The following is a 22,533-nucleotide window of genomic DNA, read 5'->3' on the forward strand; positions in this document are numbered from 1 at the left end:
CTGGTGTATTTTAACAATGGGTCAAATATAAATTAAAACAAATTAAATTATTTTAAAAATGCAGCTCAGATTAACATTGATCTTTCTTTAATTTTGTGTAATTTTTTTTTTTTTGGGGGGGGGGGGGGGGGGGTAAAATATCCTAGTTGAATGAGCACTTTGTTTCCGATCAGGCGTGAAAGTTATCTATTTCAAGCAGCAGAAGCGTAGTCTAATCTTTGACTTTTAAAATGAACCCAAGTTGTTAGGTTTTTGAGGTGGGTCATGGGTGTGACAGCTCCGAGTCCTTGTATAAAAGGGTGATTTGTTTTTGAGGCAGTTTACAAAAGTCTTCTTCAAAACCACTCCAAAACCATGAGTCTGTCTGCCAAGGACAAAGCCGCCGTCAAAGCCTTCTGGGCCACGATCGCCCCAAAGGCTGAAGACATCGGTGGCCAAGCTCTGTTCAGGTAGGTGCTTGAGTAACCTTTCTCCTTTTGCAATCCATTTCGATTCCTCTTCCGATACCGAGGACTAACTCTATGTAATGTGTCTATGCAGGATGCTGACTGTCTACCCGCAGACCAAGACCTATTTTTCCCACTGGAATGACTTTAGCCTTGGCTCTGAGCAAATAAAGAAGCACGGAAAGATGGTTCTGTCTGGCGTTGGAGAGGCTGTCGACAAAATCGATGACCTGACAAATGGGTTGCTCAACCTAAGCCAGCTGCATGCTTTCCAGCTGCGTGTTGACCCGGCCAACTTCAAGGCAAGTTCATCTTAATCCCATCTTCATTTGCTCTGTAATATTTACATCTTGTTTTACCTGTACAGGTAGATCCTGTGCAACAACATGCTTGTTAAATCTTGATGTTTTTTCCCTTTCCTTGTAGATCCTATCCCACAATTTGCTTGTGGTTCTGGCCCTCCTGTTCCCCGCTGACTTTACTCCTGAGATACATGTGGCTATGGATAAGTTTCTCGCTGCCGTGTCCCTGGCTCTCTCCGAGAAGTACAGATAAGAAGTTCTGCAGGCCAAAGAACAGAGACACCCACACGCACAATATTTCTTTCTCAGATCTAGTAATTGTCCTCGTTTGATCTAAATAAAAAACAATATGATTTTTGCCTGTCATTAAACATGTTATGTGTCTTCTGTGAAACTTTGTATTTAAGTATTAATGTGTGGTTGTATTAGATTCACAACAAAAACAAGTTGATAGTGGTAGTGGAGGGAAAAGTAAACGAACATATAATATTTTTATGTAACACGAATGCCATAGGTTTAACACACACAGGACTAACAAATGTGAAGCGTGTTCAGTTAAAAGAGGTGTTGTCATCCCATTGTGATTTACATTTATTATTAAACTTGGATATAACTGACCTTTAATCCAAATCCACATTTTATTATATTCCAAACACAGCCTGCTTCAGCACACATTAATTGAAACCCCTTGAGTTCCGCCAAGATGATAATGATTTAAACTGAACAAATAACTTTAACAACACAGTCTCACTCCCAACATGTCAAATAGGCCTACTGAAGCATGGCCAGAAGCCTTTAGTGTCACTGCACAGATGCAGAAGGATGACTTTGGCTTCACTTGGTAATCCTGCTTATCAATGAACTCCTGTTTGCTTCAGCTATCCAATGCAAAAACATACTGAAGTGAAATTTACTCAAGAAGTGTGGCAACAGTTTTCACTCAAAAAAATCTTAGTTCAATTCTGAAATGGAATTTTCACCAGACATCAGTATTAACTCAAGAAATCTGGAAATATAAAGAATTCACAATATTGAAGTCCATAAATCAGTTCATGTGTAATAAAGTGGAATGACACAGGAAAAAAGTATTGAACACTCTAAGAAAAAGCAGTTCTCCAAGGCAAGGTAAGACCTGGAACCAGCTGAAATCTGTAAGTAATTATACCCCCTATCTGTGCAACTTAAATTTGTCGCAAAACATATTGATGGAATTGGATACAGACGTATTTCAAAACTTCCGAATACTCCAGTAAGCTCCATTGGGGCCATTATCCACAAGTGGAAGCAACATCACCCCGTCATCAAACGGCCACGCACAGGATCTCCTCACAAGATATCTGACCAGGGAGTCAGAAGAATAGTCAGAAGAGTAGCCCAAGAACCAAGGACCACTCAGAAAGAGCTCCAGGTACTGGCAGACTTCATATAATTGAAGGAACGATGAATGGAGCCCTTTACCAGGAGATTCTTGAGAAGAATCTGCTGCCATCCACCAGGATGATGAAGATGAGACGCGGGTGGACCTTCCAGCAGGACAACAATCAGCAAAGGAAACTGACCATTGGTTTCAGAGTAAATAAATCAAGGTGTTAGAATGGCCCAGTCAATCACCTGACTCGAATCCAATTTAATAAGATTTAAAGACGATATGTTTAGAACAACGGACCAAAACACACCTGAATACTGCGGCCAGACATCTGAATTTAGAAATAATGTAATATACAATTTAGGTTTTAGCCACAAATTTTATGACTTTATAACTAATTAAGTTTAATTTTTTTTCCCATTGTTTTGCATAGATCTTACGTTTGGCTTCAGAACACATTCATTTGCACGGTGGAATTGCATGGAATACTTTGATGCGGCCTTTATCTGCTGTTTGGACTGAAAGTTCTGGCACCCATTCATTTACGTTTTATGGACCTATGTGTTCCGATGAAGACACAGGCATGGATGACCTGGGGTAAATTATCAGTAAATTATTATTTTTGGGTGAACTAATACTTTAAATGGATTCTGATCATAATTACACACTGGTTTGTGTGCTTCAGAAATATTTTAATGGTCAACTTGTGTACAAGGCTTATACTGTGTGTTTGTAGACAATAAATGTACTGAGCCTTTGAAGTGTGATAATGCTGTGTTTTTTGATAATATTATACTTTTATTCTCATTTTGGATACAATTTTATTTATTTAATGTACTAATATTGAGTACATCTAACTTGAATGCACTATTAATATGAGTAAGTCTAACTTAAATGCTAGTTGAGCCAACTTAGACTGCAGTTAAATAAAGAAGTCGAGATGACTTAACTTAAGTTTTCCTAACTAAATTTGATAAGTTACAATTACTTTTTTATTTGTTAAGTGAACTTTTCTATTGAAGTTCACAAAACTCAAAACTCAAAACTCAAAAAAAAAAAAAAAAAAAAAAAAAACAGTGGAAAAAGGTCACTCCATATATTGAGTCAATTTTTTTTTTTACAGTGCAGGTGGAAGTGGTACACCCCGCAAAGTACTGAATCTCCAAATATCTGTCTCGCGCACAAACAGGCGTGAGTGGAGCGGCGATAATATCTGAGGTAAGACAACATAACCTGTCATAATTACTATGAGCTTTTTGATACGCTATGAAAATAATATGAACTTAATGTCATAATAACATTAAGGTGTGTGTTACGTAAGGAACTGAAAAATAAGCTACACAAGACGTGGTAATGCGGCCACGAAAATAATTTAAAAATTCAACGGTCTAAAGTTAATTATTTCCTTTATATCTAATTGTTCAGTGCTGTATTGTGCTCAAATGTATATTTATGTATTAAACATTTTATGGAGAACCAGCGTGTTGTGTCTATGTTGTGAAATGGGAATTATTATTATTATTATTATTATTATTATTATTATTATTATTATTATTATTATTATTATTATATGAAGGATGTCTAAAAACATTTTCAAAAAGGATCTCTAATGGGTCATCAATGCACCTTTAAGAGAGGCTTCCAATTAAAGAGAACGTTCCAAAAGGATTTTTTTTTTAAATGAACCTTTTAAGGTTCCCCCACAGCTGCAATCTCTAGGAACCGCTTCTTCTTAGCGTGCATTTATCATATTTACTGAACCACTGAAATGTTTTCTTCAGGTGTAAACACCACAAATTCCAAAAAAAGTTTATACTTTTTTTTTTGTATTTGTTTACAATGCGGCACAATGCAGTGCAACTATAGGTAATAAATACATATTTCATAAGTTCAGTGGTTTAAGGGTTATTTTTAAGGCTTATGTTAATGAGATTTTTGTCTCTCACGCAAAAACTCAGAGAACTGCCTCCATTTTACCATAGCTAAACTACTACTACTACTACTACTACTACTACTACTAATAATAATAATAATAATAGTAATAATATCATCAACATAATTTTCAGAGGCTTTCAGAGGGTGAAAATGTGTTTTTGCAGCAGTTGGATAATTATCATCATATCACTTACAAAATGCATTTATTTGAAATCACTTTGGAAGTTGGTTGTAATCGTCCACCTTACAAATAAACGGTTTATTAAGAACCACAAGACATGACTGAGTACTGATTATTATAACATTTATTTGCTTTAAACAACAAAAGTTCCACTTCAACGCAGAAAACGCAGAAAGTTTCCGATAATTTCTGATAAATCTCTGGCCATAAAAGCACATTCAGCATCTAATAGTACTGTTTCCCGAGTGCGGAGACTATGACCGCCAGGAACTTCTGCAGAGCTGCCTGCACTTCAGCTGTGAAGTTAGCACCCAGGACAGAGGCAACTACAATGGTAATGCAGTCAGCCAACAGCTACAGGAGGAAACAGAGGATAAAGAATGAACACAGGTTAAGTTATAGAACGAGAGATTAATGTGGGCTAAATGTTAAACTGGCAGTGAATTAAGTAACAGAAGTAATGGCTTACAAATAAATGAAATAAGACGCACCCTGAAGTTTTGGGGATCCACGTGCAGTTGTTCAGAGTGCAGCACACTCAAGTCGGCGTAAGTGCTCTTAATGTTGTCCATGTTCTTCACAGCTTTCTCCAGACCACGCATTACCGTCAAGCCGTGGGCAGCAACTTTGGGATTTCCCAAGATGGCAGCGGCGTTATACAAGTTTCCGAATTTACTGAAATACCTCTGGGTCCATGGGTACACGACCAGACACCTGAGTAGCATTAAAAAAAGTACTTATAATTGTTAATTCCTGAAGTCTTCTCAAGTCATTTATTGAAATATTTCTTTGGGTCTGATAATACATATTTGCATAAATGTACCTTGTCAGTGCCTGGTGACCGACAGACTCGTAATCGATCTTGGAAAAGATGTCCTGGATGGTAGTGCGCTCGAAGTCTGTCCACTGAACCATGTTGCTGGCTTTTGGGGTTTCTGAATGTCTTATTGAACAAAGAGTAATAGACGCAAACAGCCTTGGTCCCCAGCTTATATATTCATTTGACTACTCCTCCCAGATTCAGGCGATTGGGCGCACAGTTTGGGATGGGTTCATTCATGGGGTCATATCAGATATGTGTATGTCTCTTACAAAACGGTTTTCATAGAATTCATTCAAGAATATGTAATACAATAACACTACTTACTAACCCTGTAGTACGTGAGTACATTATTAGAAAAAAAAGGTTATTCGGATATTTAGGGGTTCCTGTCTTTCTAAAAGGGTACTATCAGAAATGTTCTGAAGAGTTCTACATGGAACCTTTAAATGTTCCCCCGGGATTTTGGATGCAATTTTATTTCCTAAGTGTGTAGATTGCAACTCAATTTCGCTTAATAACTACACACACACACACACACACACACACACACACACACACACACACACACACACACACATATATATATATATATATATATATATATATATATATATATATATATATATATATATATATAAACGATAATAATTATAATATATTTTATTAGTGCAAGCAAAATCAATCGGATGTGCGCGCAAAGTGCTTCTAAAGCTGAAGAAGATGAAATTGGTACTTTTCAAATCCCCATGATGTTGTTCTTGTTGCTTTTAAAACTTAACATGTATTCTGTAACGTTCATGTATTGTTTTTCAAATATATTCTATATAGTATGTCAGAAATACTACTCACCCTTGTAAGCAGCTGTTCAGTGGAAAGATATAGTCTGTTCAATATTACATTTACATTTACATTATTCACTTAGGAGACTCTTTTATCCAAAGCGACTTACAAATTAGAAAAATACGAGCAAAGCGATCTATCAAGCAGAGAACAATACAAGTAGTGCTACCATACAAGATCCATTAATTGAGTTCCAGAAGAAGCAAAGTGCACAGAGTAGAGGTGTAAGTGCATTTTTTTTTTCACGGAAAATATGCTGTTCAATATCTAACTGAAACAAACCCAAAAGCCTAAAGCCCTAAACCTTTACTACTTGTGGCTCACACAACCATCATTTTCCATGTGTACGTTGTCCCTCAACACATCAGCATATGGAAGACAATTAATGAACATAAAGCACAGCAAAACTTTTCAGTACTATTTGCACTGAATGCCAATATTTCAAACTGTAGGTCTACCAGTGCACACTGGTGTTGGTTAAAGTTCAAACTTCGTGCAAAGTTTAACTTCCACAGCAGAATTTCCTCTTAAGTCAAATATAAGTTAGTAAAACGTAAATAGTTAAATAGTTGTAGGCTTACGTTAAATTAATGAAATAGTAATTCGTACATTTACGAACTTAACTTTTTGTATTAACATGGATATTATATCAATATGTAAAAGCTACCTAAGGTCATAATCACTTTTTAGAGTGGAGGCGAGTTAATGTGGGTGTAAAAGGTGTATTAACATATTATTATGTTGTTCGGATTAAAACTTATTTTTCCCTCTAAGACAAAACGTTGTTATTTCTGTTTTAAATGTTAAAGTGCTCTCTGCACAAACTATTCACAGACGTGCCTTTTTTGACATGTACTGTGGAAGTAGGACTAACGGGTCATCGGGTTAAATGGGAAAGCATAACTTAGCAGCAGGTGAATAAGGTAGACTGGGAAATAAAGAATAAGCAGGGAGAAAAGGTGGGAAATAGACTACAGAACGTCACATAGGCATACTACTGAGTATGCAGAGATGTTTTGAGCTATAAGCCTGCATGGTCAAATGTCTGTCACAGAACAGCAGGTGAGCCAGGTTTGATCCTCCGCTTCGGGAAGAGTATTGGGTTGGAATATATTCATGGCTTTGAAAATACATGATCAAAATGACCATGATAGGAAAACAAATTGTGTTAATGTAATTCATTTTAATCACTTTTTTCAGTGATGAAACACCTCTAGACGAATTCAGACATTTCTCCCAAATTCTTGCTGTGAAAATTTACCAAACAGGACTGAACTTCATCGGAATTTAAGACCGTTTTAAAAGTTTAGATTATAGGCTATTAGTACTAGGTTATGAATTATCATGGTAACCACAGTGCAGTGTAATCTACTGAAACTAGCTGTATTGAGTGAATAGGAAGAGACTGCAATCTTTGACAGTCACACCCATGGAAACCTTTTGCTCTTAACGTATTTAGACTGAAATACCCAAATTTTCTTGCCAGCCTTCATAAGATCACACACATTTAATTGCCAAGAAAAAATATGCAGCATTAAACTGATCATAAGTAAATCATTGCTTGCCCAGTTTGACTGCAGCGTTTGGACTGTAGCGGAAAAACAAAGAATGTGAAAGATTAAAGAAATATATGAATTAATTCATAGATTTAATTGTGCAATTAATAACATGCACCTTTATAACCATACGCCAACAAATAATATATGTTTGATATTTTTAATTCAGCCCACTTATATCTTTTCAATAAAAATACTGGTGTATTTTAACAATGGGTCAAATATAAATTAAAACAAATTAAATTATTTTAAAAATGCAGCTCAGATTAACATTGATCTTTCTTTAATTTTGTGTAATTTTTTCTCTGGGCTGATTAGACTATTTACATTTTTTTTTGGGGGGGGGGGGGGGGGGGGGGGGGGGGTAAAATATCCTAGTTGAATGAGCACTTTGTTTCCGATCAGGCGTGAAAGTTATCTATTTCAAGCAGCAGAAGCGTAGTCTAATCTTTGACTTTTAAAATGAACCCAAGTTGTTAGGTTTTTGAGGTGGGTCATGGGTGTGACAGCTCCGAGTCCTTGTATAAAAGGGTGATTTGTTTTTGAGGCAGTTTACAAAAGTCTTCTTCAAAACCACTCCAAAACCATGAGTCTGTCTGCCAAGGACAAAGCCGCCGTCAAAGCCTTCTGGGCCACGATCGCCCCAAAAGCTGAAGACATCGGTGGCCAAGCTCTGTTCAGGTAGGTGCTTGAGTAACCTTTCTCCTTTTGCAATCCATTTCGATTCCTCTTCCGATACCGAGGACTAACTCTATGTAATGTGTCTATGCAGGATGCTGACTGTCTACCCGCAGACCAAGACCTATTTTTCCCACTGGAATGACTTTAGCCTTGGCTCTGAGCAAATAAAGAAGCACGGAAAGATGGTTCTGTCTGGCGTTGGAGAGGCTGTCGACAAAATCGATGACCTGACAAATGGGTTGCTCAACCTAAGCCAGCTGCATGCTTTCCAGCTGCGTGTTGACCCGGCCAACTTCAAGGCAAGTTCATCTTAATCCCATCTTCATTTGCTCTGTAATATTTACATCTTGTTTTACCTGTACAGGTAGATCCTGTGCAACAACATGCTTGTTAAATCTTGATGTTTTTTCCCTTTCCTTGTAGATCCTATCCCACAATTTGCTTGTGGTTCTGGCCCTCCTGTTCCCCGCTGACTTTACTCCTGAGATACATGTGGCTATGGATAAGTTTCTCGCTGCCGTGTCCCTGGCTCTCTCCGAGAAGTACAGATAAGAAGTTCTGCAGGCCAAAGAACAGAGACACCCACACGCACAATATTTCTTTCTCAGATCTAGTAATTGTCCTCATTTGATCTAAATATAAAACAATATGATTTTTGCCTGTCATTAAACATGTTATGTGTCTTCTGTGAAACTTTGTATTTAAGTATTAATGTGTGGTTGTATTAGATTCACAACAAAAACAAGCTGATAGTGGTAGTGGAGGGAAAAGTAAACGAACATATAATATTTTTATGTAACACGAATGCCATAGGTTTAACACACACAGGACTAACAAATGTGAAGCGTGTTCAGTTAAAAGAGGTGTTGTCATCCCATTGTGATTTACATTTATTATTAAACTTGGATATAACTGACCTTTAATCCAAATCCACATTTTATTATATTCCAAACACAGCCTGCTTCAGCACACATTAATTGAAACCCCTTGAGTTCCGCCAAGATGATAATGATTTAAACTGAACAAATAACTTTAACAACACAGTCTCACTCCCAACATGTCAAATAGGCCTACTGAAGCATGGCCAGAAGCCTTTAGTGTCACTGCACAGATGCAGAAGGATGACTTTGGCTTCACTTGGTAATCCTGCTTATCAATGAACTCCTGTTTGCTTCAGCTATCCAATACAAAAACATACTGAAGTGAAATTTACTCAAGAAGTGTGGCAACAGTTTTCACTCAAAAAAATCTTAGTTCAATTCTGAAATGGAATTTTCACCAGACATCAGTATTAACTCAAGAAATCTGGAAATATAAAGAATTCACAATATTGAAGTCCATAAATCAGTTCATGTGTAATAAAGTGGAATGACACAGGAAAAAAGTATTGAACACTCTAAGAAAAAGCAGTTCTCCAAGGCAAGGTAAGACCTGGAACCAGCTGAAATCTGTAAGTAATTATACCCCCTATCTGTGCAACTTAAATTTGTCGCAAAACATATTGATGGAATTGGATACAGACGTATTTCAAAACTTCCGAATACTCCAGTAAGCTCCATTGGGGCCATTATCCACAAGTGGAAGCAACATCACCCCGTCATCAAACGGCCACGCACAGGATCTCCTCACAAGATATCTGACCAGGGAGTCAGAAGAATAGTCAGAAGAGTAGCCCAAGAACCAAGGACCACTCAGAAAGAGCTCCAGGTACTGGCAGACTTCAAATAATTGAAGGAACGATGAATGGAGCCCTTTACCAGGAGATTCTTGAAAAGAATCTGCTGCCATCCACCAGGATGATGAAGATGAGACGCGGGTGGACCTTCCAGCAGGACAACAATCAGCAATGGAAACTGACCATTGGTTTCAGAGTAAATAAATCAAGGTGTTAGAATGGCCCAGTCAATCACCTGACTCGAATCCAATTTAATAAGATTTAAAGACGATATGTTTAGAACAACGGACCAAAACACACCTGAATACTGCGGCCAGACATCTGAATTTAGAAATAATGTAATATACAATTTAGGTTTTATCCACAAATTTTATGACTTTATAACTAATTAAGTTTAATTTTTTTCCCCATTGTTTTGCATAGATCTTACGTTTGGCTTCAGAACACATTCATTTGCACGGTGGAATTGCATGGAATACTTTGATGCGGCCTTTATCTGCTGTTTGGACTGAAAGTTCTGGCACCCATTCATTTACGTTTTATGGACCTATGTGTTCCGATGAAGACACAGGCATGGATGACCTGTGGTAAATTATCAGTAAATTATTATTTTTGGGTGAACTAATACTTTAAACGGATTCTGATCATAATTACACACTGATTTGTGTGCTTCAGAAATATTTTAATGGTCAACTTGTGTACAAGGCTTATACTGTGTGTTTGTAGACAATAAATGTACTGAGCCTTTGAAGTGTGATAATGCTGTGTTTTTTGATAATGTTATACTTTTATTCTCATTTTGGATACAATTTTATTTATTTAATGTACTAATATTGAGTACATCTAACTTGAATGCACTATTAATATGAGTAAGTCTAACTTAAATGCTAGTTGAGCCAACTTAGACTGCAGTTAAATAAAGAAGTCGAGATGACTTAACTTAAGTTTTCCTAACTAAATTTGATAAGTTACAATTACTTTTTTATTTGTTAAGTGAACTTTTCTATTGAAGTTCACAAAACTCAAAAAATAAAAAATAAAAACAGTGGAAAAAGGTCACTCCATATATTGAGTCAATTTTTTTTTTTACAGTGCAGGTGGAAGTGGTACACCCCGCAAAGTACTGAATCTCCAAATATCTGTCTCGCGCACAAACAGGCGTGAGTGGAGCGGCGATAATATCTGAGGTAAGACAACATAACCTGTCATAATTACTATGAGCTTTTTGATACGCTATGAAAATAATATGAACTTAATGTCATAATAACATTAAGGTGTGTGTTACGTAAGGAACTGAAAAATAAGCTACACAAGACGTGGTAATGCGGCCACGAAAATAATTTAAAAATTCAACAGTCTAAAGTTAATTATTTCCTTTATATCTAATTGTTCAGTGCTGTATTGTGCTCAAATGTATATTTATGTATTAAACATTTTATGGAGAACCAGCGTGTTGTGTCTATGTTGTGAAATGGGAATTATTGTTATTATTATTATTATTATTATTATTATTATTATTATTATTATTATTATTATTATATGAAGGATGTCTAAAAACAGGTTCAAAAAGGATCTCTAATGGGTCATCAATGCACCTTTAAGAGAGGCTTCCAATTAAAGAGAACGTTCCAAAAGGATTTTTTTTTTTAAATGAACCTTTTAAGGTTCCCCCACAGCTGCAATCTCTAGGAACCGCTAAAGGTTCAATTTTGAACCTTTTCTTCTTAGCGTGCATTTATCATATTTACTGAACCACTGAAATGTTTTCTTCAGGTGTAAAACACCACAAATTCAAAAAAAAAGTTTATATATTTTTTTTTTGCATTTGTTTACAATGCGGCACAATGCAGTGCAACTATAGGTAATAAATACATATTTCATAAGTTCAGTGGTTTAAGGGTTATTTTTAAGGCTTATGTTAATGAGATTTTTGTCTCTCACGCAAAAACTCAGAGAACTGCCTCCATTTTACCATAGCTAAACTACTACTACTACTACTACTACTACTAATAATAATAATAATAATAATAATAATAGTAATAATATCATCATCATCAACATAATTTTCAGAGGCTTTCAGAGGGTGAAAATGTTGTCTTTTTGCAGCAGTGGGATAATTATCATCATATCAGTTACAAAATGCATTTATTTGAAATCACTTTGGAAGTTGGTTGTAATCGTCCACCATACAAATAAACGGTTTATTAAGAACCACAAGACATGACTGAGTACTGATTATTATAACATTTATTTGCTTTAAACAACAAAAGTTCCACTTCAACGCAGAAAACGCAGAAAGTTTCCGATAATTTCTGATAAATCTCTGGCCATAAAAGCACATTCAGCATCTAATAGTACTGTTTCCCGAGTGCGGAGACTATGACCGCCAGGAACTTCTGCAGAGCTGCCTGCACTTCAGCTGTGAAGTTAGCACCCAGGACAGAGGCAACTACAATGGTAATGCAGTCAGCCAACAGCTACAGGAGGAAACAGAGGATAAAGAATGAACACAGGTTAAGTTATAGAACGAGAGATTAATGTGGGATAAATGTTAAACTGGCAGTGAATTAAGTAACAGAAGTAATGGCTTACAAATAAACGAAATAAGACGCACCCTGAAGTTTTGGGGATCCACGTGCAGTTGTTCAGAGTGCAGCACACTCAAGTCGGCGTAAGTGCTCTTAATGTTGTCCATGTTCTTCACAGCTTTCTCCAGACCACGCATTACCGTCAAGCCGTGGGCAGCAACTTTGGGATTTCCCAAGATGGCAGCGGCGTTATACAAGTTTCCGAATTTACTGAAATACCTCTGGGTCCATGGGTACACGACCAGACACCTGAGTAGCATTAAAAAAAGTACTTATAATTGTTAATTCCTAAAGTCTTCTCAAGTCATTTATTGAAATATTTCTTTGGGTCTGATAATACATATTTGCATAAATGTACCTTGTCAGTGCCTGGTGACCGACAGACTCGTAATCGATCTTGGAAAAGATGTCCTGGATGGTAGTGCGCTCGAAGTCTGTCCACTGAACCATGTTGCTGGCTTTTGGGGTTTCTGAATGTCTTATTGAACAAAGAGTAATAGACGCAAACAGCCTTGGTCCCCAGCTTATATATTCATTTGACTACTCCTCCCAGATTCAGGCGATTGGGCGCACAGTTTGGGATGGGTTCATTCATGGGGTCATATCAGATATGTGTATGTCTCTTACAAAACGGTTTTCATAGAATTCATTCAAGAATATGTAATACAATAACACTACTTACTAACCCTGTAGTACGTGAGTACATTATTAGAAAAAAAAGGTTATTCGGATATTTAGGGGTTCCTGTCTTTCTAAAAGGGTACTATCAGAAATGTTCTGAAGAGTTCTACATGGAACCTTTAAATGTTCCCCCGGGATTTTGGATGCAATTTTATTTCCTAAGTGTGTAGTTTGCAACTCGATTTCGCTTAATAACTACACACACACACACACACACACACACACGAAGAATTGAATTGAATTGAATATATAGAATATATTTGAAAAACAATACATGAACGTTACAGAATACATGTTAAGTTTTAAAAGCAACAAGAACGAAGAAGCACGGAAAGATGGTTCTGTCTGGCGTTGGAGAGGCTGTCGACAAAATCGATGACCTGACAAATGGGTTGCTCAACCTAAGCCAGCTGCATGCTTTCCAGCTGCGTGTTGACCCGGCCAACTTCAAGGCAAGTTCATCTTAATCCCATCTTCATTTGCTCTGTAATATTTACATCTTGTTTTACCTGTACAGGTAGATCCTGTGCAACAACATGCTTGTTAAATCTTGATGTTTTTTCCCTTTCCTTGTAGATCCTATCCCACAATTTGCTTGTGATTCTGGCCCTCCTGTTCCCCGCTGACTTTACTCCTGAGATACATGTGGCTATGGATAAGTTTCTCGCTGCCGTGTCCCTGGCTCTCTCCGAGAAGTACAGATAAGAAGTTCTGCAGGCCAAAGAACAGAGACACCCACACGCACAATATTTCTTTCTCAGATCTAGTAATTGTCCTCGTTTGATCTAAATAAAAAACAATATGATTTTTGCCTGTCATTAAACATGTTATGTGTCTTCTATGAAACTTTGTATTTAAGTATTAATGTGTGGTTGTATTAGATTCACAACAAAAACAAGTTGATAGTGGTAGTGGAGGGAAAAGTAAACGAACATATAATATTTTTATGTAACACGAATGCCATAGGTTTAACACACACAGGACTAACAAATGTGAAGCGTGTTCAGTTAAAAGAGGTGTTGTCATCCCATTGTGATTTACATTTATTATTAAACTTGGATATAACTGACCTTTAATCCAAATTCACATTTTATTATAGTCCAAACACAGCCTGCTTCAGCACACATTAATTGAAACCCCTTGAGTTCCGCCAAGATGATAATGATTTAAACTGAACAAATAACTTTAACAACACGGTCTCACTCCCAACTGTCAGGACTTCCCCTTTAAGCAGCATGCTGTGGAGCATGTGAGCGCGCGTGCACGAGCAAGGTGCACGAGCACCTGCTTTTCCCTTGTTGACAATCGTGACATTTCGACACGTGTATTTGTTTATGTTATGTCTTCTCCCCGTTCTGTCATTGGTTGTTGTTTCACGTGTGTCTGAATTGCCCTCAGCCGTCAGCTATTACGGCGCTAATTATGTTTGTATAAATATTGGGCGCCTCCCAGCACACAACGCGGAATATTAGATATAGTAGAATACGTCCGAGTCCGAGTCCCTCGCCATTGTTTATGTTTCCTGTTTTGTGTCTCGACCCTGTATCCCGTGACCGCGACCTTGATTCCTGCCTAGCCTGTATGCCTGTTTGCCGATCGCCTGACCTCTTACATGTTTGTGGATTAGGTTTTTTGGATCACGTTTTGGATTTACCTGTCTGTGCGTCTCTTAAATAAAACCTGTTCAAACTGCGTTTGTATCCGTCCTATCTCCGTTACGTCACGAAATGTGACAGAATATTCCGCTGAAACATGGATGCAGCAGGAGAACGGAGAAAACGCAGAATCCTGAAGTCACCGTCAACCGTCCCCTATAGACTCAGTCCAATTCCCACAATGGACATTTATGGAGCTTCCTGATCCATTTGACATCCGATTCGTGTTCTTTGGACCGGCCCATCAGTGGGTGCAGCTCCTACTGGATAAGCACTGTAGGAACCTGGACAGTGTAGAACAGTTTGCAGGGGAGTTCATGATGCGGTTTGGGAGTCCAGAGGCGAGGGTCGAGCTAGAACAACTTTTTTGGGGGGTAAGTCTGGCAGGCAAACCTGCCCTGCCGTTTACCCACTACTACAGGCAAACTCATGCAGAGCCACAGTCTGAGACCTATGTGGAGGTCTCAGCCCTGGAGCTCCAGCCTGAGGTTAACCTAGCAACCTCAGAGCTCGAACCGGAGACCCATGAGGTGGGCTCACCTGCCGAGCTCCAGCTAGAGGTCAACATGGAGGCTCCAGCACCAGAACACCAGCCTAAGGTTCAGGAGGGGGTCTCAGGTCCACAGATCCAAGTTCTGCTCAAGCCCAAGTCTACCGACACGGCCGACCAAGTTCTGCTCAAGCCCGAGTGTACCGACACTGCTGACCAAGTTCTGCTCAAGCCCGAGTGTACCGACACAGCCGACCAAGTTCTGCTCACGCCCGAGTCTGCTGACACGGCCGACCACGCTCTGCTCACGCCCGAGTCTGCCGACACGGCCGACCACGCTCTGCTCACGCCCGAGTCTACCAACACGGACAGCCAAGTTCTGCTCACGCCCGAGTCTGCCGACAAGGACAGCCAAATTCTGCTCACGTCCGAGTCTGCCGACAAGGACAGCCAAGTTTTGCTCACTCCCGAGTCTCTGCTCATGTCCACGTCTGCTGACATGCACAACCAAGTATCTGTTGACACGGACAACCAAGCTCTGCTCACGTCCCAGTCTGCTGACATGACCAGCCAAGTTCAGCCTGCAGGTTCGCTGAGTACGTCACTCTGCTTTCCTGCTCAGCCGAGGACGTCACTCTGCTTTCCTGTTCTGCTGAGAACTTCGCTCCGCTTTCCTGTTCCACTGCAGACGTCCCTCTGTTTCCCTGCACTGCTGCGTATGTCGCTCTGTTTCCCTGCCCCACCAAGGACGTCGCTCTGCCTTCCTGTTCAACCGAGGATGTCGCTCTGCCCTCCTGTTCTGCTGAGGACGTCACTATGCTTTTCTGCACCACCGAGGACTTCACTATGTTTTTCTGCAATGCCGAGGATGTCCCTCTGCTTTCCTGTTCCACCGAGGACGTCGCTCTGCTTTCCTGTTCCCCCGAGGACGTCGCTCTGCTTTCCTGTTCCACTGAGGACGTCACTCTGCTTTCATGTTCCGCCAAGGATGTCACTATGCCTTCGTGCAGCGCCGAGGACGTCACTATGCTTTCATGCACCACCGAGGACGTCGCTTCTGCTTTCCTGCTCTGCTATGAATGTTGCTCTGCTTCCCTGCTCCGACGAGGACGTCGCTCTGCTTCCCTGCTCCGACGAGGACGTCGCTCTGCTTCCCTGCTCCGACGAGGACGTCGCTCTGCTTCCCTGCTCCGACGAGGACGTCGCTCCAATTTCCTGTTCAGCCGGGGACGTCGCTCCGATTTCCTGTTCAGCCGGGGACGTCGCTCCGCTTTCATGTTCCGCGGAAGACGTCACTCTGCTTTCCTGCCCTGCCGTGAACATCGCTCTGCTTTTTTGTTTCGTTAAGAATGCCGTGCGGTCCCCTGATTCTGCTTGGGACACGGGGCCGCCAATGGAGATGGATGTTTCATGGCATTCTGGGAGGAGTGCCCTTTTGGGGGGGGTTTCTGTCACGACTTCCCCTTTAAGCAGCACGCTGTGGAGCATATGAGCGCGCGTGCACGAGCAAGGTGCGCGAGCACGAGCAAGGTGCACGAGCACCTGCTTTTCCCTTGTTGACAATCGTGACATTTCAACACGTGCATTTGTTTGTTTCTGTTATGTCTCCTCCCAGTTCTGTCATTGGTTGTTGTTTCACGTGTGTCTGAATTGCCCTCAGCCATCAGCTATTACGGCGCTGATTATGTTTGTATAAATACTGCGCGCCTCCAAACACACGGCGCGGAATATTAGATATAATAGAATACGTTAGTTTAGAGTCGTTACGATATTCATATTCATATTCATAGTCATAGTCAGTTTAGTTCACGCTGGTTTCTCCGCTCCCAGTATCTCGTCATTGTTCATGTTTCCTATTTTGTGTCTCGACCCTGTATCCCGTGAACGCGACCTTGATTCCTGCCTAGCCCCGTGTATACCTGTTTGCCGATCGCCTGACCTCTTGCATGTTTGTGGATTACGTTTTTTGGATCATGTCAACATGTCAAATAGGCCTACTGAAGCATGGCCAGAAGCCTTTAGCATCACTGCACAGATGCAGAAGGGTGACTTTGGCTTCACTTGGTAATCCTGGTTATCAATGAAATCCTGTTTGCTTCAGCTATGCAGTGCAAAAACATACTGAAGTGAAATTTACTCAAGAAGTGTGGCAACAGTTTTCACACAAAAAAATCTTCACCAGACATCAGTATTAACTCAAGAAATCTGGAAATATAAAGAATTCACAATATTAAAGTCCATAAATCAATTCATGTGTAATAAAGTGGAATGACACAGGAAAAAAGTATTGAACACGCTAAGAAAAAGCAGTTCTCCAAGGCAAGGTAAGACCTGGAACCAGCTGAAATCTGTAAGTAATTATACCCCCTATCTGTGCAAATTAAATTTCTTGCAAAACATATTGATGGAATCGGATACAGGTGTATTTCAAAACTTCGGAATCCTCCAGTAAGCTCCACTGGGGCCATTATCAACAAGTGGAAGCAACATCACCCCGTCATCAACCGGCCACGCACAGGATCTCCTCGCAAGATTTCTGACCAGGGAGTCAGAAGAATAGTCAGAAGAGTAGCCCAAGAGCCAAGGACCACTTGGAAAGAGTGCCAGGTACTGGCAGACTTCATATAATTGAAGGAACGATCAATGGAGCCCTTTACCAGGAGATTCTTGAGAAGAATCTGCTGCCATCCACCAGGATGCTGAAGATGAGACGCGGGTGGACCTTCCAGCAGGACAACAATCAGCAAAGCAAACTCTCTATTGGTTTCAGAGTAAATAAATCAAGGTGCTAGAATGGCCCAGTCAATCACCTGACTCGAATCCAATTGAACAAGATTTAAAGACGATATGTTTAGAAGAATGGACCAAAACATACCTGAATACTGCAGCCAGACATCTGAATTTAGAAATAATGAAATATAGACTTTAGGTTTTAGCCACACATTTATATGAATTCATTTAGAACTTAAAGCATTTAAGTCAAAATCACATTTACCCACACTCTTAGAAGGGATTGAACCTTTACAGTTCAAAAAATACCCTTGAAAGTATGAACGTGTAACTATCAAAAAGGTTCAACATGGAGCTTTTAGTCCTATAACGATCCCTTGGTTATTTGGCAAATGTTATCAGTTCTTTTTAAAAACCTTTGTTGTGGCGGAAGGGTTCATATTAGAACCTGGGCTGTTGTCAAGGTTACTCTATGAAACTTTTCTAAGATGAAACCTTTCTAAGAACCTTTCTTTGTTTTCAATGAACAAGCAGACATTGCTGCTAAAGACCCATAGAATGCCAGATTGCACCTTCAGACTGCAAGCCTTTATTCAGCTACAGAAAATGGCACATTGAATGTGAAAAATGTGACAATAAATGATTTTAAATTAATCTTGTTGTCAATTTTTTTTTTTTAGACATAGCGATCACAGATTGAAACATTGTTTTTTTTTATTAAAACCCCTTCTGCAACACTCCTTTAACTGTGAAACATATCCATTTGGACTGTTCTGCTTTAATGTTTTTAGATAACGTTTCTTATCAGGAAATACTTTTGGTAGGATTAAGTGTGTGTAGTGTAAGGTTTCATCAGGGAAAGTATCTTTTATTTTATTTTATTTTATTTTATTTTGATTTATTTATTTATTTATTTATTTATTTATTTATTTATTTATTTATTTATTTATTATTGATTAATGCCCAGAATATTCTCATCTTTATTTTTCCTTCACTTTCTGCCAGTATTGACAAATAAATAATTACACCAGTAGGTAAACGTGATTATTCATATTGTTTCGATTTTGAGAATGAAATTTTTTCACAAACATTTAAATCCACACTGTAAAAAATATTTCTTGACTTTAGTAAGTTCAACTTATTTTATTCAGTTGATCCAGTTAATAGCCGATTTCGTTATATTAACATATTTAAGCGATCTGGCTCAACATTTAATTATTTATATGAAATCACAAATGAGTTCAACACAATGTATTCACCATCAACCAATTACATTACTGTTTACGTCACTTCCGCAAGCCGTTAAGTTTCCTTCACAAGCAAGTGAGCTTTGACCTTTCCGTCAGTGGTTGTACACGTTTATATTGGATCCGATCGTGGTTGCACTTTCCTATTTAATATAATCTTGCTTGCGAAATCACATTTATATTCTTTTCAAAATGGTGCTTACTTGTTCTTATCCTGGGTGTCTAAACAACAATGACATCAGTCCTCGTGCAGTTTCGCAAGCGAACTTGCGTTACTTGAAAGGAAGTGCGACCACGGTAGGCTCCAATACAAATGCGTACTATTATAACTAATTAAGTTTTAAATATTTTTCCATTGTTTTACATAGATCTTACGTTTGGATTCAGAACACATTCATTTGCACGGTGGAATTGCATGGAATACTTTGCGGCCTTTATCTGCTGTTTGGACTGAAAGTTCTGGCACCCATTCATTTACATTTTATGGACCTATGTGTTCCGATGAAGACACAGGCATACAAATCATGGATGACCTGGGGTAAATTATCAGTAAATCATTATTTTTGGGCGAACTAACACTTTAAACGGCTTCTAATCATAATCACACACTGGTTTGTGTGCTTCGGCAATATTTTAATGGTCAACTTGTGTACAAGGCTTATACTGTGTGTTTGTAGACAATAAATGTACTGAGCCTTTGAAGTGTGATAATGCTGTGTTTTCTGATAGTTATACTTTTATTCTCATTTTGGATACAATTTTATTTATTTAATGTACTAATATTGAGTACATCTAACTTGAATGCACTATTAATGAGTACATCTAACTTAAATGCTAGTTGAGCCAACTTGGACTGCAGTTAAATAAAGAAGTCGAGATGACTTAACTTAAGTTTTCCTAACTAAATTTTAATTAAGGTGTGTGTTATGTAAGGAACTGAAAAATAAGGTACACAAGACGTGATAATGCGGCCACGAAAATAATTCTAAAATTGAACGGTCTGAAGTTAATTATTTCCTTTATATCTATTTGTTCTGTGCTGTATTGTGCTAAAATGTATATTTATGTATTAAACATTTTATGGACAACCAGCGTGTTGTCTATGTTGTGAAATGGGAAGAATTATTATTATTATTATTATTATTATTATTATTATTATTCTATGGTAAGGATGTCTAAAAACAGGTTCAAAAAGGATCTCTAATGGGGCATCAATGCATCTTTAAGATATGCTTCCAATTAAAGAGAACGTGCCAAAAGGTGTTTTTTTTTTTTTTTTTTTAAATGAACCTTTTAAGGTTCCCCCCACAGCTGCAATCTCTAGGAACCGCTAAAGGTTCACTTTTGAACCTTTTCTTCTTAGCGTGCATTTATCATATTTACTGAACCACTGAAATGTTTTTTTTTTTTTTTTCAGGTGTAAAACACCACAAATTCCAAAAACGTTTATAAATATTTTTTTGTATTTGTTTACAATGCGGCACAATGCAGTGCAACTATAGGTAATAAATACATATTTCATAAGTTCAATGGTTTAAGGGTTATTTTTAAGGCTTATGTCAATGAGATTTTTGTCTTTCAAGCAAAAACTCAGAGAACTGACTCCATTTTACCATAGCTAAACTACTACTACTACTACTACTACTAATAATAATAATAATAATAATAATAATAATAGTAATATCATCAACAATTTTCAGAGGGTGAAAATTTTGTCTTTTTGCAGCAGTTGGATAATTATCATCATATCAATTACAAAATGTATTTATTTGAAATCACTTTGGAAGTTGGTTGTAATCGTCCACCTTACAAATAAACGGTTTATTAAGAACCACAAGACATGACTGAGTACTGATTATTATAACATTTATTTGTTTTAAACAACAAAAGTTCCGCTTCAACGCAGAAAACGCAGAAAGTTTCCTATAATTTCTGATAAGTCTCTGGCCATAAAAGCACATTCAGCATCTAATAGTACTGTTTCCCGAGTGCGGAGACTATGACCACCAGGAACTTCTGCAGAGCTGCCTGCACTTCAGCTGTGAAGTTAGCACCCAGGACAGAGGCAACTACAATGGTAATGCAGTCAGCCAACAGCTATAGGAGGAAACGGAGGATAAAGAATGAACACAGGTTAAGTTATAGAACGAGAGATTAATGTGGGCTAAATGTTAAACTGGCAGTGAATTAAGTAACAGAAGTAATGGCTTACAAATAAATCAAGTACGACGCACCCTGAAGTTTTGGGGATCCACGTGCAGTTGTTCAGAGTGCAGTTGTTCAGAGTGCAGCACACTCAAGTCGGCGTAAGTGCTCTTAATGTTGTCCATGTTCTTCACAGCTTTCTCCAGACCACGCATTACCGTCAAGCCGTGGGCAGCAACTTTGGGATTTCCCAAGATGGCAGCGGCGTTTTACAAGTTTCCAAATTTACTGAAATACCTCTGGGTACATGGGTACACACCTGAGTAGCATTAAAAAGTACTTATAAATGTTAATCCTTGAAGATGGGTTCATTCATGGGGTCATATCAGATATGTGCATATCTCTTACAAAACGGTGTTCATAGAATTCATTCAAGTATATGTAGTACCCTAACAGTACTTACTAAAGCTGTAGTACATTATTAGAAGAAAAAAAAAGGTTATTCGGATAGTTAGCCTTTCTAAATCTGTTCTATCAGAAATGTTCTGAAGTGTTCTATAACATTTGAGGCAGTGGTTCTCTACTGGGGGCCACATATAAATTCTAGAACATTGTTTTTTATTTTTTTTTAATTAATTCATTTAGCTGTATGTAAGCCGGGATTGTGAACCTTTACACTATGATGTACATAAAAAACAGAAATATTAATAAATAAAATTAATTATACACACCACACTATGACACAAACCAACAGTTTGCAGTACTGCTAGCCACATGCTGATAAAAGCCTAAGACTATTTAAAATGGATAAGTTTTTAGATAGAGGACATAGTCATTTATCTGAGAAAACTAATACAGAAGTTTAAGAACTACTGCTTTAAGGGTTCCCCCAGAAGTTTGGATGTATTTTTTTCCTTAAGTTTGTACATTACTTAGGTTAATAACTACAGTGCATAGTTATAAACCTAGTTTGTTAGTGCAAGCAAATCATAAATCAGCTTGCAAGCAAAATGCTTCTAAAGCTGTAGAAAATTAAACTGTTTATTTTCAAATTCCCAGGTGCTGTTCTTGTTGTTTTTAAAACATGATTTTCATGTATTTTATTTTAAATGTAGGCTACGTTTCAGAAATACTGCCCACTCTTCTGTGCATCTGTTCATTGGAAAGCCATAAAGTCTGTTCAACATGTTTC

The 22,533-nt window shown here is 38.4% G+C and overlaps 5 protein-coding genes and 1 pseudogene across 5 annotated transcripts; 3 read left to right on the forward strand and 3 right to left on the reverse strand.

Moving 5' to 3' along the window:
- The first annotated feature begins 259 nt into the window (after positions 1-259).
- Positions 260-1,374, forward strand: hbae1.2 (hemoglobin, alpha embryonic 1.3). Its single transcript, XM_053675312.1, has 3 exons — positions 260-449; positions 541-748; positions 873-1,374. The coding sequence occupies exons 1-3, from the start codon at positions 355-357 to the stop codon at positions 999-1,001; spliced, it is 432 nt and encodes a 143-aa protein (XP_053531287.1). The 5' UTR covers positions 260-354; the 3' UTR covers positions 1,002-1,374.
- A 2,962-nt stretch (positions 1,375-4,336) lies between these two features.
- Positions 4,337-5,258, reverse strand: LOC128629066 (hemoglobin subunit beta-like). The gene is made up of 3 exons (XM_053675310.1): positions 5,054-5,258; positions 4,722-4,944; positions 4,337-4,584 (listed from the first exon to the last, which is right to left on the reverse strand). Exons 1-3 carry the CDS (start codon positions 5,143-5,145, stop codon positions 4,456-4,458), a joined length of 444 nt encoding a protein of 147 aa, XP_053531285.1. The 5' UTR covers positions 5,146-5,258; the 3' UTR covers positions 4,337-4,455.
- A 2,687-nt stretch (positions 5,259-7,945) lies between these two features.
- On the forward strand, positions 7,946-9,040 carry LOC128629070 (hemoglobin embryonic subunit alpha-like). The gene is made up of 3 exons (XM_053675314.1): positions 7,946-8,130; positions 8,222-8,429; positions 8,554-9,040. The coding sequence occupies exons 1-3, from the start codon at positions 8,036-8,038 to the stop codon at positions 8,680-8,682; spliced, it is 432 nt and encodes a 143-aa protein (XP_053531289.1). The 5' UTR covers positions 7,946-8,035; the 3' UTR covers positions 8,683-9,040.
- Positions 9,041-12,034: 2,994 nt separating this feature from the next.
- On the reverse strand, positions 12,035-12,952 carry LOC128629067 (hemoglobin subunit beta-like). The gene is made up of 3 exons (XM_053675311.1): positions 12,752-12,952; positions 12,420-12,642; positions 12,035-12,282 (listed from the first exon to the last, which is right to left on the reverse strand). Exons 1-3 carry the CDS (start codon positions 12,841-12,843, stop codon positions 12,154-12,156), a joined length of 444 nt encoding a protein of 147 aa, XP_053531286.1. The 5' UTR covers positions 12,844-12,952; the 3' UTR covers positions 12,035-12,153.
- A 51-nt stretch (positions 12,953-13,003) lies between these two features.
- LOC124626259 (hemoglobin embryonic subunit alpha-like) lies at positions 13,004-15,048 on the forward strand. The gene is made up of 3 exons (XM_053675466.1): positions 13,004-13,007; positions 13,375-13,526; positions 13,651-15,048. The coding sequence occupies exons 1-3, from the start codon at positions 13,004-13,006 to the stop codon at positions 13,777-13,779; spliced, it is 285 nt and encodes a 94-aa protein (XP_053531441.1). The 3' UTR covers positions 13,780-15,048.
- Positions 15,049-21,092: 6,044 nt separating this feature from the next.
- LOC108256962 (hemoglobin subunit beta-like) lies at positions 21,093-21,820 on the reverse strand (annotated as a pseudogene).
- Positions 21,821-22,533: the final 713 nt, after the last annotated feature.

This window comes from Ictalurus punctatus, chromosome 24 (assembly GCF_001660625.3).
Source record: "Ictalurus punctatus breed USDA103 chromosome 24, Coco_2.0, whole genome shotgun sequence".
NCBI lineage: Eukaryota > Metazoa > Chordata > Actinopteri > Siluriformes > Ictaluridae > Ictalurus > Ictalurus punctatus.

Coding starts and splice junctions, on each gene's coding strand:
- LOC124626259 (XM_053675466.1), top strand. Junction 13,527..13,650: donor TTGACCCGGCCAACTTCAAG/GCAAGTTCATCT, acceptor CTTTCCTTGTAG/ATCCTATCCCACAATTTGCT.
- hbae1.2 (XM_053675312.1), top strand. CDS start 355: ATGAGTCTGTCTGCCAAGGACAAAGCCGCCGTCAAAGCCTTCTGGGCC. Junction 450..540: donor GGTGGCCAAGCTCTGTTCAG/GTAGGTGCTTGA, acceptor GTGTCTATGCAG/GATGCTGACTGTCTACCCGC. Junction 749..872: donor TTGACCCGGCCAACTTCAAG/GCAAGTTCATCT, acceptor CTTTCCTTGTAG/ATCCTATCCCACAATTTGCT.
- LOC128629070 (XM_053675314.1), top strand. CDS start 8,036: ATGAGTCTGTCTGCCAAGGACAAAGCCGCCGTCAAAGCCTTCTGGGCC. Junction 8,131..8,221: donor GGTGGCCAAGCTCTGTTCAG/GTAGGTGCTTGA, acceptor GTGTCTATGCAG/GATGCTGACTGTCTACCCGC. Junction 8,430..8,553: donor TTGACCCGGCCAACTTCAAG/GCAAGTTCATCT, acceptor CTTTCCTTGTAG/ATCCTATCCCACAATTTGCT.
- LOC128629067 (XM_053675311.1), bottom strand. CDS start 12,843: ATGGTTCAGTGGACAGACTTCGAGCGCACTACCATCCAGGACATCTTT. Junction 12,643..12,751: donor GGTCACCAGGCACTGACAAG/GTACATTTATGC, acceptor AATGCTACTCAG/GTGTCTGGTCGTGTACCCAT. Junction 12,283..12,419: donor TGGATCCCCAAAACTTCAGG/GTGCGTCTTATT, acceptor TTCCTCCTGTAG/CTGTTGGCTGACTGCATTAC.
- LOC128629066 (XM_053675310.1), bottom strand. CDS start 5,145: ATGGTTCAGTGGACAGACTTCGAGCGCACTACCATCCAGGACATCTTT. Junction 4,945..5,053: donor GGTCACCAGGCACTGACAAG/GTACATTTATGC, acceptor AATGCTACTCAG/GTGTCTGGTCGTGTACCCAT. Junction 4,585..4,721: donor TGGATCCCCAAAACTTCAGG/GTGCGTCTTATT, acceptor TTCCTCCTGTAG/CTGTTGGCTGACTGCATTAC.